General features: G+C 42.4%; 1 protein-coding gene across 1 annotated transcript in view; it reads left to right on the top strand.

The window, feature by feature from the left end:
* Positions 1 to 1,404: 1,404 nt before the first annotated feature.
* The window catches only part of NMBR (neuromedin B receptor), a 28,463-nt gene continuing 13,590 nt past the window's right edge, over positions 1,405 to 16,277 (top strand). The window contains exon 1 of the mRNA XM_006264934.2: positions 1,405 to 2,337. Coding sequence (XP_006264996.2) covers positions 1,889 to 2,337 — 449 coding nt within the window. The 5' untranslated portion in view covers positions 1,405 to 1,888. The remainder of the gene's footprint in view (positions 2,338 to 16,277) is intronic.

Genomic DNA, 16,277 nt, shown 5'->3' with positions numbered 1-16,277 from the left:
GGATTCAGGAGGGAAAAGGAAAAGAAAAGCCAAGCCAATGCCATGGCAATGCTCGTGACAACATGACAACTGGCTTTATATAACTGTATTGCGATGTACAAGCTCTTCATGCTGAAAACCACAGTTGCTTCCAGATGTGGTTCCTTCATAATATATGCTCATGAAATATACTGTAAAGGAATGGTGCCTTCAGGAAAACAAATGCATGGGTCTTTTATGCTAAAGGTACCCATAATGCACTTCAGCTGGGGTCTAGGAACTTCCATGCCGCCTATAGTGTTGGACAAAAAGCCCTAAAGAATTTTCCTTAGTTGTAGAAGAAACCATTCTGTTGTTGCATTGCACAGCGACAAACACCACTAATAATGTACTTGGATTTGCTATCTCCATATGAAAGCAAGTCTATACCTCTCAGAAACCTTTCCTATTTCCTGCTCCCCTTAGTCAAAGGAATTTGAGAGGAGACTTAAGGCTTGAAGTCTCCCACCAGCAGAGACTCCCTCCCTATGCCTGAAGAAGGGGGATCGCGCCCGAAAGCTTGCAAAGAAATTTTTTTTCCCCAGCTACTGGGTTGGTCTAATAAAAGATATATCACATCTGCTCAAGGAACCTTGCCTGCGTATGCCCTTAGACCAACCGGCTACAACCAATCGCCCAACATAGGAGAACACACACACACACACACACACACACACACACACACACACACACACATACACACACACACACACACACCCCTAAAGGCAAAACACTTCCAAATACCTGGGTCAAAACTCATGAAAGCAACCATCAATAGATAAGATGATTGCATATAGGTCCCTCCTCTCACTCCCTCCACACTTCTATGCCCCGCTTTAAAACTATGTGGTTGCAATAGAATGAATCCACCCGGTTCTGAAACGCGTCGGGTCCCTATGGAGGGACCCTATATGATTTCAGCACTAGAGGCTGGACAGCTCCTGGAGAGGGCTGGGGTAGCTTCTTGTCTCGAAGACACAGAACCATCTAGCTTATGACAATGCCTGCGCCGGCGGGGCCAGGTAGGGGCTTAACATGACGCTCCAACAAGTTGCTGCAGTTCGGAACTCAGCAACTTTCCGAAGAGCCGGTTACCTCCGCGTCCCGAGCTGCACCTCCCGCAGCTTTCCTCCCCAGCCTCGGCGGGTGCATTCCCACCTTCTCAGACCCGTAGCTGGAGCAGCAGTTTGGCTAGGATCACTCGGGGATCCAGTCAGTAGGGCTTCTCCATCCGGCGTTAGACGCAACCCAGTGTCCTCCCCCGCCCATCCCCCGGAACTGAAGAGCCCCTCCCAGCCACAGCAGCCCAAACTTCAGGCATTTGTACCAGGGGGCTGGGGAACTCCTCCCAGCAGAGGCGGATCTGGGAAACAATAAATGGAAAGGACTAAGGGAGAAAAGGGCTTGCGTTCCCCTTCCCTGCTGGCGTCTGCCAGAAACAACCTGAAACACGTCGGAGAAAGACGCTGCAAACCACCCAAGCCTGTGGGCAGGCTATTGGGAGAGGCAAGGCAGCATCACCGCTGCTGGAGGGAACCCGCAGAGTTTGGAAAGCTTTGCATCCCCTGCCAGAGGGCGGGAGGGGAGACCCGGCTATGAAGTTATTGCACTCCCCGCATTGACCAGCAGCGAGGAAAGACGTCGCCGAGCATCCTGAAGAGCGGCGAGGGAGGCAAGCAGGGGCTGCGTTGTAGAGATCATTCATTTCCCACCCTCTCCTCGCTGCTCAGGGGGTAGGCACTGCTCTGGAAAACAGCAGAGAGGTGAAGGGAGCTCGATGTGACTGCAGGCAAGTCCTCCCCTGCAGCTGCTTTTGTGGGGGAAAACTTGGAAGGACAGACAGGCTGAGTGTGCTTCTCCCTCCCCCCCCATGAGATCCCCTGGGACTGGGAGGATGCCTGAGGAGCCCCTCGCCAACCTGAGCACGCAGCCCCCTGCAGGCAATGCCAGCCACGCCGGGGTGCCCAGGGAACTGGAAGAGGACCTCCTGCCTCCTGACCCCCAAGCCGCCGCGTTCATCATCCGCTGTGTGATCCCTTCGCTTTACCTGCTCATCATCACTGTGGGCTTGCTGGGCAACATCACGCTGATGAAGGTCTTCATCACCAACAGCGCCATGAGGAGCGTGCCCAACATCTTCATCTCCAGCCTGGCTGCCGGAGACCTCTTGCTGCTGGTGACTTGCGTGCCCGTGGATGCCTCCCGTTACTTCTTGGAGGAGTGGATGTTTGGGGAGGTGGGCTGCAAGCTCATCCCGGCCATCCAGCTCACCTCAGTGGGAGTGTCTGTCTTCACACTCACCGCCTTAAGCGCGGACAGGTAAGGGTGTGTGTGTGTGTGTGTGTGTGAGAGACAGAGAGAGAGAGAGAGAGAGAGAGAGAGAGAGGGAGAGGGAGAGGGAGAGGGAGAGGGAGAGAAAGAGAAAGAGAGAGAGAAACAAGTGTTATGAGCAGGGATCCTGGTTTTCCCTGATTTAAAAAAGTCCCCAATTTTCAATTAAAAAAAGTAACCCCAAATCCACAATTTTCTGGGATTTCAATGAAACACCACTAATGTATGTATGTATGTATATTAGTGGTGTTTCATTGAAATCCTAGAAAAATGTGGATTTGGGGTTACTTTTTAAATTGAAAATTGGGGATTTTTAAAAAATCAGACAAAACCAGGATCCCTAGTTATGAGTAACTGAGGCTCCCAGAAATAAGCCGCATAAACCACTCATTTTTTTTAACAGATCACAGTCCAGGTGGTCCTATTGCAATTCCCAATGCTTCACTCCCTCAACGTTTCTCTTTCATTTATAGACGCACACTTTCCTATTGCTGTTCCCCTGATAGGAAACTATGGAACAGAAGTGCTAATCCTGGTAGGACTCATTAATTTCCATAGAACTTGTAGTGTCCATATCCCATTTCTTTTTTTTACTACTGTGGATAGCCACATAAGAGTGAAGCATCACTTCCAAGGCTTGAAGTCCCCAAAGTGACCCAGGTACATTTTGTTGCAAGAGTTTAAGGAACAAACCATCCACTTTCAGAAATGAATCTGCCAGATGTCATGGATCTGTCACGTTTCATTTTTTTTAGGTATGAATCTATCATGGACATATTTAGAGAGAGTTTCATTTTAGTTTAAAGAATTCCTAGCAAGGCAGAGAGATTGCTTGGCATGTGCATATGAGTGTGTTTTAAACGTAGTATTTTTGCTCTGCAGCAGCAGCAGCAAGCTGCCAGAAACTATTACCAGAACTAGTCTCTTACTATAGGAATGCCCATTCTTTGTTTTGTCATATTGGTGGATAGTCTCCCCTAAACTGTTTGTAGAAAGCAACCATGCCCTTTTCAGCTTCACTGCAAGCACCTGGAAGAACGATCACCAGCCACCACCATCCCAGTCACCATATAAACAAAACCTTCAAGACTTCTTTGTGTTTAAAGTTTTCAGCTCTGCAGCCTTTTCTCTTAACTGATTTAAAGGTCTTACTCCAGGTGTGAAAAGTGACAGCATCAGACTCTGAGCCTTACAAGACAAAGTATTGCAAAAATGATTCTCAGCTTCCTTTAAACTTGCATAAAGTCTCCCCCTCGGCCCCTCCAACCTTCTTTCCTTCCTCTTTCTGACCTTTTTCTTCAGCTACACATAAACATCCCTGAATTCCACAAGGTAAAGCTCTTATTGACTTCTACAGGAGTTTTATCTGAGTATTTTGACTTTGAATGTATAATGTTTATAAAGGTTTGTGTTTGAAAAATATATCTTGAACATTAGTAGGTTTTAAAAAAACCTGTAAAAATTTTATCTTTGGGGTACTTATTTCAGGTCTTCAGCCACCTTCCTAGGGAATTTAATTCTATCTAACAACCTGTTCCCAAATCCTCTAAAGTTAATTTGACTTTTACTGGCTTTTGGATTAGTTCTATATATTTATATAGATTTATATATATATATATATATATATATATATATGTGTGTAGAGAGAGAGAGAGAAGGAGAGAGAGAGATGTCTACATATATATATATGTATGTATGTATTTACACACATATATACATATATACACATGTATACATATATATCTGTATAGATATATATATAGACATATATATCTATATAGATATATAGATATAGATATATATATAGATATATACATATATATCTAAATGTAAACATATATCTCTATATCTATATATCTTTGTATATGTGTATGTTTATTTTTGTATGAAGCCTTCACAGCATATCAATATACTATACTTTTCTGCAACAATAAAAAACAAAACATGCAAGTTTCTGATTGTACCAGTTCAGTAATTTATCTCAAATTGCCCTCAACTGTATAAAGCATGGACATGCAAGAAAGCTGCATTTTGCTACATGTGATATTTCTTTTAAAAATATAATCATAACTTGCTATTTGATATGGGACGAATTTTTCTGAGAGGGATGTCAAAACTTCAGAGATACATGAGTGAAGGGAGGCAGTGGTAGTGTAATGGTTCAGGATTTACTCAGTTATTTTACTTTCAACAGCTTTTTGGTGTTTGATTATTTTTGTATTGCATGTACAATTGTGTATCTCTGCTCTAAAACTAGTGAAGATGTAAGTAGTAAAAATACTAAATTTATGAAGACTATTTTTAAGTTAGTGTTTCATGACCTGGAAAACAGCTTATGCCCTTGTAACTCCACCATACAAATATAATTTCATCATAGGTGTATTCCTTCAACATTTCAGAGGTTTGTGCTATTTTTATGAATTTCAGAAAAGGGAAAGCCAAACATATTATTTCATGGTTCAATTTCTTCCTTTTTCTCATAGATTTTGTTTTCTTTTACTGAGAATGTATTGGTTTAGTAGATAATTACCAACCTTGATGCCGCTGACTTAATTAGATCTCTAATTAGGTCTCTGCTACTTTGGAGTCTGATTTAACTTTCATAGAAGCCAACTAGAGTCTTAACTTAATGGGCTTCTAAAGCCTCCTTGTGTGTGTGTTTCTAGGCTAGAAACAATAAGCTAAGTAGGAGGCACTGATGCCAATGGGATGCAGGATTACAGTATGTGTTAAAGGGGCTTATATTTTAATATATATTTAATTTTATGCACAATAAATGCATTCTTTTTGATGGACTACTCTTTTTACTGGTATCCTTTGAAGTATTTTTCAGTAAATTGTAACAAAAAAGTTTGTTGTTTTTTATTCATAATTTGATAATCTTTAGGTTTCCACTAGAAAATGCAAATTACTTTAAAGAAGAGATTCATATTTCTTTTTTAGCTTTTGGATGGAAAAGGGATAAAAGGTTTTCCTTTAAACTTCAGTGGGTTGAAACATTAAAAAACACAATCAGAGAAAAACAGAGATGGGAGAAATCTTAGGATGTCATTTATTCCGATGCCTTGGTCAAGGCAGGATCATCCCCATCTAAATTATCCCAACCAAGTGTTTGTATAACCTGTTCTTATGGGGTCCCAAAGATTGATATTCTCCAATCTCTTTACCTAATCCTGATGCAGATAGTGGTAGGGACAGTGGAACTGGCAATTGTGTGGTGATGTGGCCAGCAGTGACTTGAATGGGGGCAGTTGGGTGGGGAGGGCATATCAGGGGCTGTGGTGGCTGTGTGGGACCAGCAGCATTAGGGCAAGTGACCACAGGGCCAGCAGAGCTGTGTATAGATGGCCCTTGATCACCATCCTGCTGCTGATGGACACATCCACTGGGGCCCAGGGGTCTTGGATTCTTTAGCAGGCCATTTTCCACGGTCATGCCCTCCCCCCCACTTTTCTGGTTGCCCATTGATAGTATAGCAGGCTGGATGAAGCAGCTCCACAGGCCAGATCTGGCCCATGGGCCACATGCTTGAGCCCCTGTGCTACAGTAGTGATGGTCTCTGAGAATGAAATATTACAAGTACAATTTTCATAATTGACCATTGACTGTACACTATGACCTTTGAGTAGTGACCTTTGACTTGTTTTGGGTGAAGGTCAAGTTTATATTCATTTCCCTATCAGAATACTTATACAGAGAATCATAGAATCACAGAAGTAGGGTTGGAAGGGACCTTGTAGATCTTCAAGTCCAACCCCCTGCCTGGGCAGGAGGAAAACTGGGCTTAAATGACCCCAGCCAGGTAGGCATCAAGCCTCTTCTTAAAGACCCCCAGGGTAGGAGCCAGCACCACTTCCCTTGGAAGTCGGTTCCAGATCCTAGCTGCCCCGACTATGAAGTAGTTCTTACGGATGTCTAATTTAAACCTACTCTCCAACAACTTGTGGCCGTTATTCCTTGTTATCCCGGGGGGCGCTAGGGGAAACAAGGTCTTCCCCAAACCCTTCTGGTCCCCCCTAGTGAGTTTATAGATGGTCACAAGGTCCCCCCTCAGCCTTCTCTTGTGAAGGCTGAACAGGTTTCAGGTCCCGTAGCCTCTCATTGTAGGGTCTGCCCTGCTATCCCCAGATCAAGCGAGTGGCCCTCCTCTGAACACTCTCAATGTTGTCCACATCCCTCTTGAAGTGGGGTGCCCAGAACTGGACACAGTACTCCAGCTGTGGCCTGACCAGTGTCACGTAGAGGGGGAAGATCACCTCCTTGGCCCTACTTGAGATGTACCTGTGGATGCACGATATGGGAGGAGCTTTAAAATCAGAGCTTTAAAACGTAAGAAAGTAGTAATCATTCCATATACATGGATTCCTATAAGAGTAGTACAAATGTCAATTAGAAACAGCAGTAGCTACAAAATGCCTGGAAGGGAAGTATTAAATATTCCTGGAAGCCAAATAGAGTAAGTGCAAATTGACTGAGTTAAGATAATAAAGCAGAAACCCAGCTTCTGTAAATGAAGTTCTTCTGATTCGTAGTAGCTCTGGATTTGGCCTAACATGTGCTACCTCTTTTTAAAAACCCCATTGGCTCTTTTTATGGCTTATACTTCATTTGCTTAGTCATATCTTTTTTATTATTGGACTGAAATATAATTCTGTTGCCTTCCCTAAATTTAATTTTCTTTTTAAGGGTGAGTTTAAATGCAGTGTGTCAAATGCAGTCCTCCTTGTGCATTGTGCCCTTGAAATCAATGAAGTTAGACCAGGCTACAACATACACATAGAATACGCTTATCTTTTTCTTCAGAAGCAAGTCAGGGATTGCTCTGATGAGACAGATACTAGCCTAGGTGTGTAAGAGTCATAGGTGAAATCTTGGAACTGCAAATGGAACTTGGCTAGTACTTCAGTAGAGCCAGGGCTTTGCCTCATGTATTTTTGTGAAATTTTCATTAATTCTTGTCTCTGATCCCAGAGCACATAAGGACATGCCTGAAGTTGTGCAAATGTACATTGCTGGATTCAGGCTTTTTTTTACATCCTTTTTGAAATTTGAATAGTATAATTATACTCTGTAGCCATGTCTACATGTGATGTTGTTACTGTGCCATCATTTAGTACCTCCTTTTAGAAGGACTAAATGACAGTGCAGTAACAGCCCATACTGTACTATGCCAGCAGTGCACAGTTATTTTTAGCTGCTACATGGCTGTAGTAACATGCTATAGCGACGGAATGCGTTGCTATGGTGACATTGGTGCATCATGGTTTATGCCCACTGGCGCTATGTCACTGTAGTGCATTGCTTTGGCGATGTAGCATCTTGTGTAGACGCATCCTGTTGGAACTGTTCTGTGTCTGCCTTGTCTTATGGCCTTGTTCAATCACTTGCTTGATAAACAGAATTTACTGAGCCTGTATCACATTTAGTTGATGCCACAAGATAACAATCTTTAAGGAGGACATGAACTGTATTGACAACACATTCAATAGAGGCATTAACCACAAAGCACAAGGTTTCATCCTGATACCCATATCCGTATATGCTCTTTCCTGTTGGCTTAGTTCTAAAAGACATGAAGTTTAGCATTATTTACAACCCCATATTTCTAGGTGAAAAACTACTTTTTGATGAACAAATGGGACAGAAATGTTCATATCACTATATATTCACAGGGTACCATATTCTAGGATGTTACACAAAGCTCTTCTGCTTTGACATGTTAATGTCAAGGACTTCTCACAGAGATGCAGAAGTACCGTATTTAAATATGAGATGAGGCAGTATGGGGGAAAAGGTCCTTATCTTACATTCACATACAAGTCAACCTCATTAAATACATTGTCTATCATTAAACTGCTGACAAAAGCAACATGTGCTCAAAATGAGCATGACTATAAAACACACACACGCATGTGTGTACAGACCCACGCGTACATATATACATTTACATTTTCTGTGGTCCAAGCCAAATCAGCCAAATCAATTCCAAATCCATGAGTCACTCTAGAATTATAAGTGGCCTTACTACCGGCAAACATCCTCCACACCCATCTAGGATGTCAGATGTTCCCAAATCCTTTGGCGGGTATTCTACATGCAGGCCCAAACCTGGAGACTTGGAGTTTCGCTTGCCTTCAGCCATATGGCTGCAGAAGCAAGCTAGGGAGGAGTCTCCCATTTCCATAAAGTGGGCATAAAGTCAAGATCTCTTCACTCCAGCAGCTAAGTGGGAGCTTAACTAATGCATTACCTTTGTGGGTACTACCCCCATGCCAGGAGAGCAGCCATCCCCAGGCGTGACTAGGAAAACTGCCTCTGTAGTCATGGTGTTTCCCCTGCTAGGTAAGCATAGGAATTATGCTTGATCCGAGCTGACAATTTTGTTTTAAAAAAAATTCTGTATGCCAGGCCAAATTAGCCAAAACAAATTCCAAATCCCTGAGTCCAGAACCATAAGTGGCCCTACTACTGGCAAACATCCTCCACCCCTATCTGGGTCTTCAGATGTTTCCAAAACCTTTGGCGAGCCTAATGATTAGTGTAGCTCTGACCTCCGTGAGGTAAAGTTGGACCAGGATGCCCTGTGCATCATCTGCATATAAATTTTTGGAGTATTCTAGGACTCAAGAACATCCAGTTCCAGTCATGAATGGAGCACTAACAGCACATGGATCCTTTGTCAGGGGTATCTGGAGTACAAACTGTGCAGTGATGAGCTATGTAGTTACCATGGCTTGAAGTCCTACTGACTCTGTTGAGGCTCAACCTAATAAAACATATGGTAAATCACGAGCCCTTTGGCTTTAGACTAATATTATGCATAGTTTGTGCTATATGTAAGTGGGTGTACAATTAATGAATGTGCAACTGGGTTCGCAGCATATTGAGCTGGGTCAAAGCAGCCTCAGCTGGCAGGAGGCCCTGGGGGTCAGCCTCCCAGCCCAGGGATGCTCCTGCCCAGCTTAAAGTGCTGTGTAAAAAAGTCTGCAGCAGGCTAGTACTTGTAAATACTTGTAAGTACTTGTAAATACAGAGTTAATATGTTTTCCTGCAGCCTAACAGGGCTGCATGTGTAGACACTGAGACATTGACTGCAGAGATAACTAGGCAGCTCTGCAGTAAATATCTCATGTAGACATGCCCAGTAGGTGCCAAAGTGCTACTTAAAAGTATGTGTATAGAGTATGTGTGCTAAAACTTGTAGCAGTTTCAAAAAAGGTCAAACACATCAATTCTGAATGAACTAAGTCTATGGGTACTATATACAAATTCTACAGCTACATTTAATTTCAAGGTCAGTGCTTTCAAATTTGCCCCTCACTTCCATGGGCTCTGGGAGAGCAGGGTCTGACAGAAGGGAGAAGGGGAAGGGGCTGCAGGGGGAAGAAGTTAGAGGGAAGCAGAGAGCAAAGGGACCACCTGATCCCTGAGATTTATTTTCCTTGCTGTAGCAGTGGGAGGGGGGAGAAATTCAAGCCAAACTTCCAATAATTAGATTCTCTACCTGGAAAATTATATCAAATTTATTAATTTTCCATATATAAGATCTAGTTATTGGGGGATCATATCATAATCAGGGTCATCTTATATTTGAGTACATATGGTATTCCTAAATCAACCTAACAGATTAAAATGATTAATTCTAAACTGGAAATGAAAGGGATCAGAGTATTATTATGAGACAGACAACTAGATTGGGACTTGTGGATATTCTTCAGGAGGAAAGTCCAAATTTGGTGAGATAGCCCAAATCATCTAAAAATTAACTAACAATAGAGGCAAACATCAGGAGACAGGCGGTTTGGTTTATGGTATCACTTTCCTTCTGAGAAGGCTGGAAATGTTTCTTTGTTGCCTTGTCAAAAGCACAAAAACCTCTGTGGAACGGCTATTAAGAACACCCAACCTGAAACATTGGTGTTCTATTGTTACTTTCTCAATAATTTTTGTTCAATGTTTTCTTTGAGACCATGTGTAAAATGAACTTCTTTAGCTGGACAAGTCTTTCCCAGCAAACATGGGATTTACAGGTTTCCCTCGATTTATGTGGTACATGGTTTCCCGGAGAATGGAGCATAAATCAAATTTGCATAAAGTGAACCCACTTTATAATGTAACAAATATGGATAGGTTCCCGTGGCAGTGAGGGAGGGAGGGAGTGAGGCTGGGACTAGGAAAGGGGCAGGAGGAGGGGTACTGCTTCCAGGGCTTTCCCACAAGTTAGCAAACCAGGGGGAACAGATTGGCATTCACCCCAGCCCTGGGAGCAGCCTGTAGCAGCTGGACTGCACTGTGCCCTGGTGCAGGCAGCCGGTGTCAGCTGCTCCTGGAGCCACTCCAGCAGGGGCTGGGGTGAGTGCAGACAAGTGGAGCCCTGGGTGGCACAGAGCATGGCACTCACACGGCCCCAGGAGCAGCCGACTCCAGCTGCCTGTAGCAGCTCGGCTGCACTGTGCTCCAACCCCCCTCGGAGCTCTGCCGGTCCCCACTCACCCCTTTCTGTGTATTATATTGGACTTTAGTTGTTTTTTTTCCAATACTTTTACATATACTTCTATTCATTTCTGTATTTCTACATTAGCTGTGTGACCTTTGGGGATATTAAATGTACTTTTATGCCTTTAATATTTTTTTTCTTAGAATTGCATATATTGGTTTATTGTAGATTTCTCTGTGCTGCTATAATACAAAACTTTAGGGGAATATGCAAATGAAAAGAAACCTAATAATAATTTGGAAAGGGGGGCAGAGGATGGGTTGATGGAAATAGTAATATGTGAAGAATTAGATAAGACAGAAACCCTTTTTTATTCAGGAGTTAAGGATGTAGGAGCAGATTCCAGCTGTTGTACTGTGCGCAGCTCCTACAGCTTCAATCAAGGTTTGCTCAGTTACACTTTGCGGCATGTAAGATCTCTGAAAATCAGGAGGATGTTATTTTCCTTTTAAGAGCTTCTTATTAATTATTCTACCTATTACAGGCATAGGCTATTGCTATGTTATGAAAGGAAACAGAAGACATGGCTTTGAAACAATAATAGATTTACAAAGGTAAACTGTTATTAAACAGTTTTTGCACTGTAAGTTTCTGCCTCTAGTCACTTGTGCTTTTGTGCAACTGATATTGCTGTTGACCTTTTGCTTCTGTAGTCATGCCTTTAGGAGATGGAAATCAATCTTTCTTATTTGAGCATGTGCAGATCAGCAAGGTAACTCTTGACTGCTTCCCTAAGGATGTGAAGAACCATTGCACATACAGTAGACTATATAAAGGTAATCAATATGTCACTAAGGGGTGTATCTTCAAAGGGCTTTGTATTAGGCACATACTTGGGAGAATGAGTGAGGAACAAACTTCCATCTGCTACTCTGCCTCAAAAGTGCCTTGGTAATTCAAAACTCCAAGAGAAAATACCCATAGAAATAAGTTTTTTTTTCTCCCTAGGCTGTTATTATAATATAGTTGTAGTGGTTTAAAAGTAGTGGATTGAATGGAGAGTCAGCAAAAAACAATTCAGATAAATCTCACTCCAGTGGCTGCCCTTTTCTTGCTCTTCAGGAAACCTGTGCAGTTAAGGATGATTGATTTCCATGATTGTCTTATCTGTGTGTCTGAAGATGGCTGATAAGGCCTATCTGGGACTGACAGACTCTACTGCAGCTCAGACATGTTTTTCCATGTGAGGTGGGTGGTGCTGGGTTCTTGATTTGGTCTGCAACATGCAGTTTCTGCTTCGGCTTTTCCATCTCCGGTTGTTGTCATTAGGTTTCAAATACTGAGATCCCTGCAGCAAACATCCTCCATTTGGGGAGGTCCTAGGCAATAGTTTTGCATAAGGTGACATTGATGTTGACTTTTTTTAAGTTGGCCTTGAGGATGTCCCTGAAGTGTATTCTCTGCCCTCCTCTTGATTATATGTTTGATTGATCTGGGAGAATAAAACTTGCTTCGGAAGTCTGGAGTCAGACATCCAGATGACATGGCCTGCCCCATGAAGTTGATGTTGGATGATCACCACCTCAATGCTCGTAGTGTTTGCTTGCAGGAGGACACTAACATTGGTGCATTTGTCTTCCCACTGAACTCAGAGGACCTTCCACAGGCAGTGTTGATGGTACTTCTCCAACAACTTTAAGGTGTCTCCTGTATGTTGTACATGTCTCAGCTTCATACAGCAAGGTGGGGAGCACTGCCATCCAGCAGCTGTGAGGCCCCTGGCAGATATTAAAACAATGGCAGGATTGGGAGAATTTTCTGCACCATCCCAAACATCATGCCTCCTGCCATGCCATGTGTGTATGGTAGGAGATGTAATGTTTGGGATGGAACATAAAATTCCTCCAATTCCAGCTGCTGCAGAGGGTCCCCCCAGCCTAATACAGTAGGTTCCACAGCTAGAGCTGTCCAGAGCTGGTCCAACAATCAGCTGATTGTCAGACCCAATCCTGGATAGTCCTGGGACTGGTTTGAGACACTGAGGGGATGCAGAGCAAGGCAGGAATGGCTGTCAGGTTTGGGGGTTGCTAGGTTCCCACTAGGGAGCCTTGAGATCTGCTCCCCAAGCAGCTCATTTTCAGCGTTCAGACTGGGGCTGTCCCAGTCTTGATGCTGACCACCAGTCTCATGTTCCTGCTGAGAACCAGGTGATTGTTAGCATCAGCATATAGGTGGCTGGTGAAGTGGAGGAGGGAGTAGCGCACCTTGGGATACTGGAGAATGTGTGAGGCACATCACGTGTGTGAGGCACGTCACCCAGTGTGTGACATCCCACATGTTCAAATTCAAGCTTGATAAAAACAAGCTGGTGACTGGTTGGCTATTTTTATCATGCAATAGTAACCAGTTAATTGCACAATAAATGGAACATGTGTCAGGGGCCTTAGACTGCTTACATGTTTAAATTCATTAGGTGTCTTTGCTTGATCCTGACAAGATGTCTGGGCACTTAGATGTAGGCTTCTAAGCATGCTCAGAAGCAATCCAGTTCAAGCAGCCAGATGCCTAATTCCTACCTAAGATCTGTTGCAATATAGAATGGGGCTGAGAAACACCTGAAGTTTACCTATGTCTCCAGTCTACTAGGAACTCACAGAACATGCTCACACTGACAGCACTGAATTCAGTGCGAACAGGATCGGTCAGGATGAATATCACTCAAGGACAGATTGTAGTGGTACTGCCACACACTTTTTGTCTTGAAGATTACCTTTCTACCTGGTGGGCAGGAAGAGGAAGAGAGGACCTAGTATTTCATCCGTTGTGCCAAGACTGTTCATGCCTTTTGTACACAGAGCATGAGTACCTAATCCTGTCAATTTGGATTGCCCACCTGCAACAAGGTACCTATTTTTTAGGAGTTGTAACACTTAAGTAGTTGTACTTACAAGGCTGATCTGGATCTGGCCCTTTTTCTTTCTATTTTCCCAGATACCACTATCCATTATGAGCAAGGCTTGTATTAGCTAAAGCTCTCCTAGTACACTTTTATAAAATGTGCCCAATAGTGAATCTTTGGGCACACGACAAGGTTTAAAATTGATTAATGGGAGCTCTCCTGAAATCATTCCTTTAATTCATCCACCATCGCTCTCCTATTGTCTTATCATATTATCTTTTGTCTAGAAATCAAGTGAGACATAGGAGGGAAAGGACCTGGCTTCTAATCCTTGATGCCAGAACTGTTAATGAATTTTGCATTAGACAATCATGGAAAAATATCCTAGAAATTATTCTGGCAGCAGGGACTATTATGATTGCTGTGCCAGGCAGAAGGACTTAGTGATTTCAGCTGAAGGGCTAATATTTTGCAAGATTTTTATTACCCTTAAAGAACTGTAGTAGATTAATTGGAGATGATATGTTGAAGCAGAGACAAAAGAAATGGCAGAGAAATGTCTTTTTTCTTCTCTGAAAATCTGGGAGAAGGGAAAATCTGGGAAAAATTCTATATGATAGAACTTTTTCTTCCTTCTATTAGAGGATTCAAAATGAAAGATAAAATTTAAAAATTGTTACGGGGATATTTTAGGAAGAGAAAAAGACTGTGCTGGAGTATTGTTGCTGCCAGCTCCTTGCTCAATGTTACATTTTTCTTGGAGCAGAATATTTTTTTTTTCCCTTGGGGTACCTACCTATCATGAACATGTGTCACTGACATTCACTTTGAGAAACAACTTTAATTGTGTTTATATACAATCAACTTATCTTCATTCCAAACACAGTTTATCATGTTGAATGATCATATCATTGAACTATTTGCTTCTGGCTGAGCCAATTGTACTTAGTAAAGGAACAGATCTTGAACAGGCAGCTTGTAGTTATTTCAAAATAAATTGATTGCCTGATAAAATGCTAAATGGGGATATTCCAGGTGTCCTAAAAGAAGTTCCTCAAACACTGAAACATCGAATGAAAAATTTTAACACAAAGTCAATTTACACTGTGCTGTAAATAGTATGGTTCTATAACCTTGAGACAAATAAACAGATTCATGTAAGTTAATGGAGCTACTCATCTAAGAAAAAAGAGGATTTGGACCTGTCTAAGGTTTCACTTTACATGACTACTTTGCATGACACTGTCTTTTTGTAATAAATGCCGAGTACAAAACTTTCATTCTGTGTTTAGACTCACAATGATCCTTTACAGTGTTAATCTCAGCAATGTCTTCCTTTGCTTCCAGTCTGTAGCTAGTCACATAGTAAGTTGTCAATAAATAGTTATGCAAGGTAGATGCCATTATGTGGTGAGCGGCTGCAATCCATGCACTGGCCCCAATGCACAGAAATGGGGCGTCCAGCAGAAGCTATGTCCTAAATCAAAAAACACTTCCACTAGCATTCAAACAACATTCAGCATAAATCAGGGTAATACAACAGCAGTTTGCAGTAAATGGCTTTAAATTTTATCTTAGGAATCAACACCTTTGCATCTCCTGGGCAATAGTTAGAACCATTAGCATCTTTTTGCTGTTTCAGACAAACACAATCTGTCATCAAAATAGTAGGTACAAAATTAAATAGAAGAACCCTTTTTTCTCAATGGGCACATCTACACGTGAAATTAATTGGAAGCAATAAACTCCTGCACACATTGTGCCAGAATGTATTTCTCCCAGGCACCACATTTAAACAAGTGCTTGGGACTGCAGCACCTTGAGCTGGGTCAAAGCAGCCCTGGCAGTCAGAGGACCCTGGGAGGGTCAGCCTTCCAGCCTGATACTCCTCTGACCTGGCTCAACATGCTGCAAAGGGGCTGGTTGGGGCACAAGGGTACTTCAGTGTGGGGTTAGCTGGCAGGCAGCCCCCACACTGAAGCATCCTCATACCTTAGCCAGCTGGGTCAGCATCTACATGTGCGTTGCTGTGCACTAAAAGCTCTGCTGCAGGATATTACTTATATTTACAAATACTAACGTGTGGCAGAGTGTTTAGTTTACAGTGCCCTAATAGGACCACATGTGTAGATGCTGAGATGTTTACTGTGGAGCTAATTAGGCAGCTCTCAGAAAATGCTCTCACTCATTTTTTTGACAATGGATCAATAGCAGAGCAGTTCTGTTGCAAAGACCACGACAGGTCAGACTGTTTGACACTATAGATTCCTCTTTGAAATTTCTGGGTTTATCTTACAGGGATCCTGGTTGTCTCTGGTTAAAAATCCCAAATTCTCTGCTTTAAAAAAAAAAATCTAAAATTCTCTGATTAACCCCCACCAAATCCCCATTTTTCCATGTTTAAAATGAAACATCACTATATATACAGGTATCAGTTGAACACAAAGTTTTATTGACATATTTACAATCTGAAAGCAATTTAGAAACCTACTAAGGCCACAATCATTATAAGAAAATAAATTCTAAATGTCTATATATTTTGGTGTTTGATTTTGGTTTTTTTATCATAGAAAATCAGAGATCCTCCTGCTC

This window comes from Alligator mississippiensis, chromosome 1 (genome assembly GCF_030867095.1).
Source record: "Alligator mississippiensis isolate rAllMis1 chromosome 1, rAllMis1, whole genome shotgun sequence".
Classification (NCBI taxonomy): Eukaryota; Metazoa; Chordata; order Crocodylia; family Alligatoridae; genus Alligator; species Alligator mississippiensis.
The sequence above is the reverse complement of the archived record's forward strand: the minus strand, read 5'-3'. Positions and strand labels throughout refer to the sequence as shown.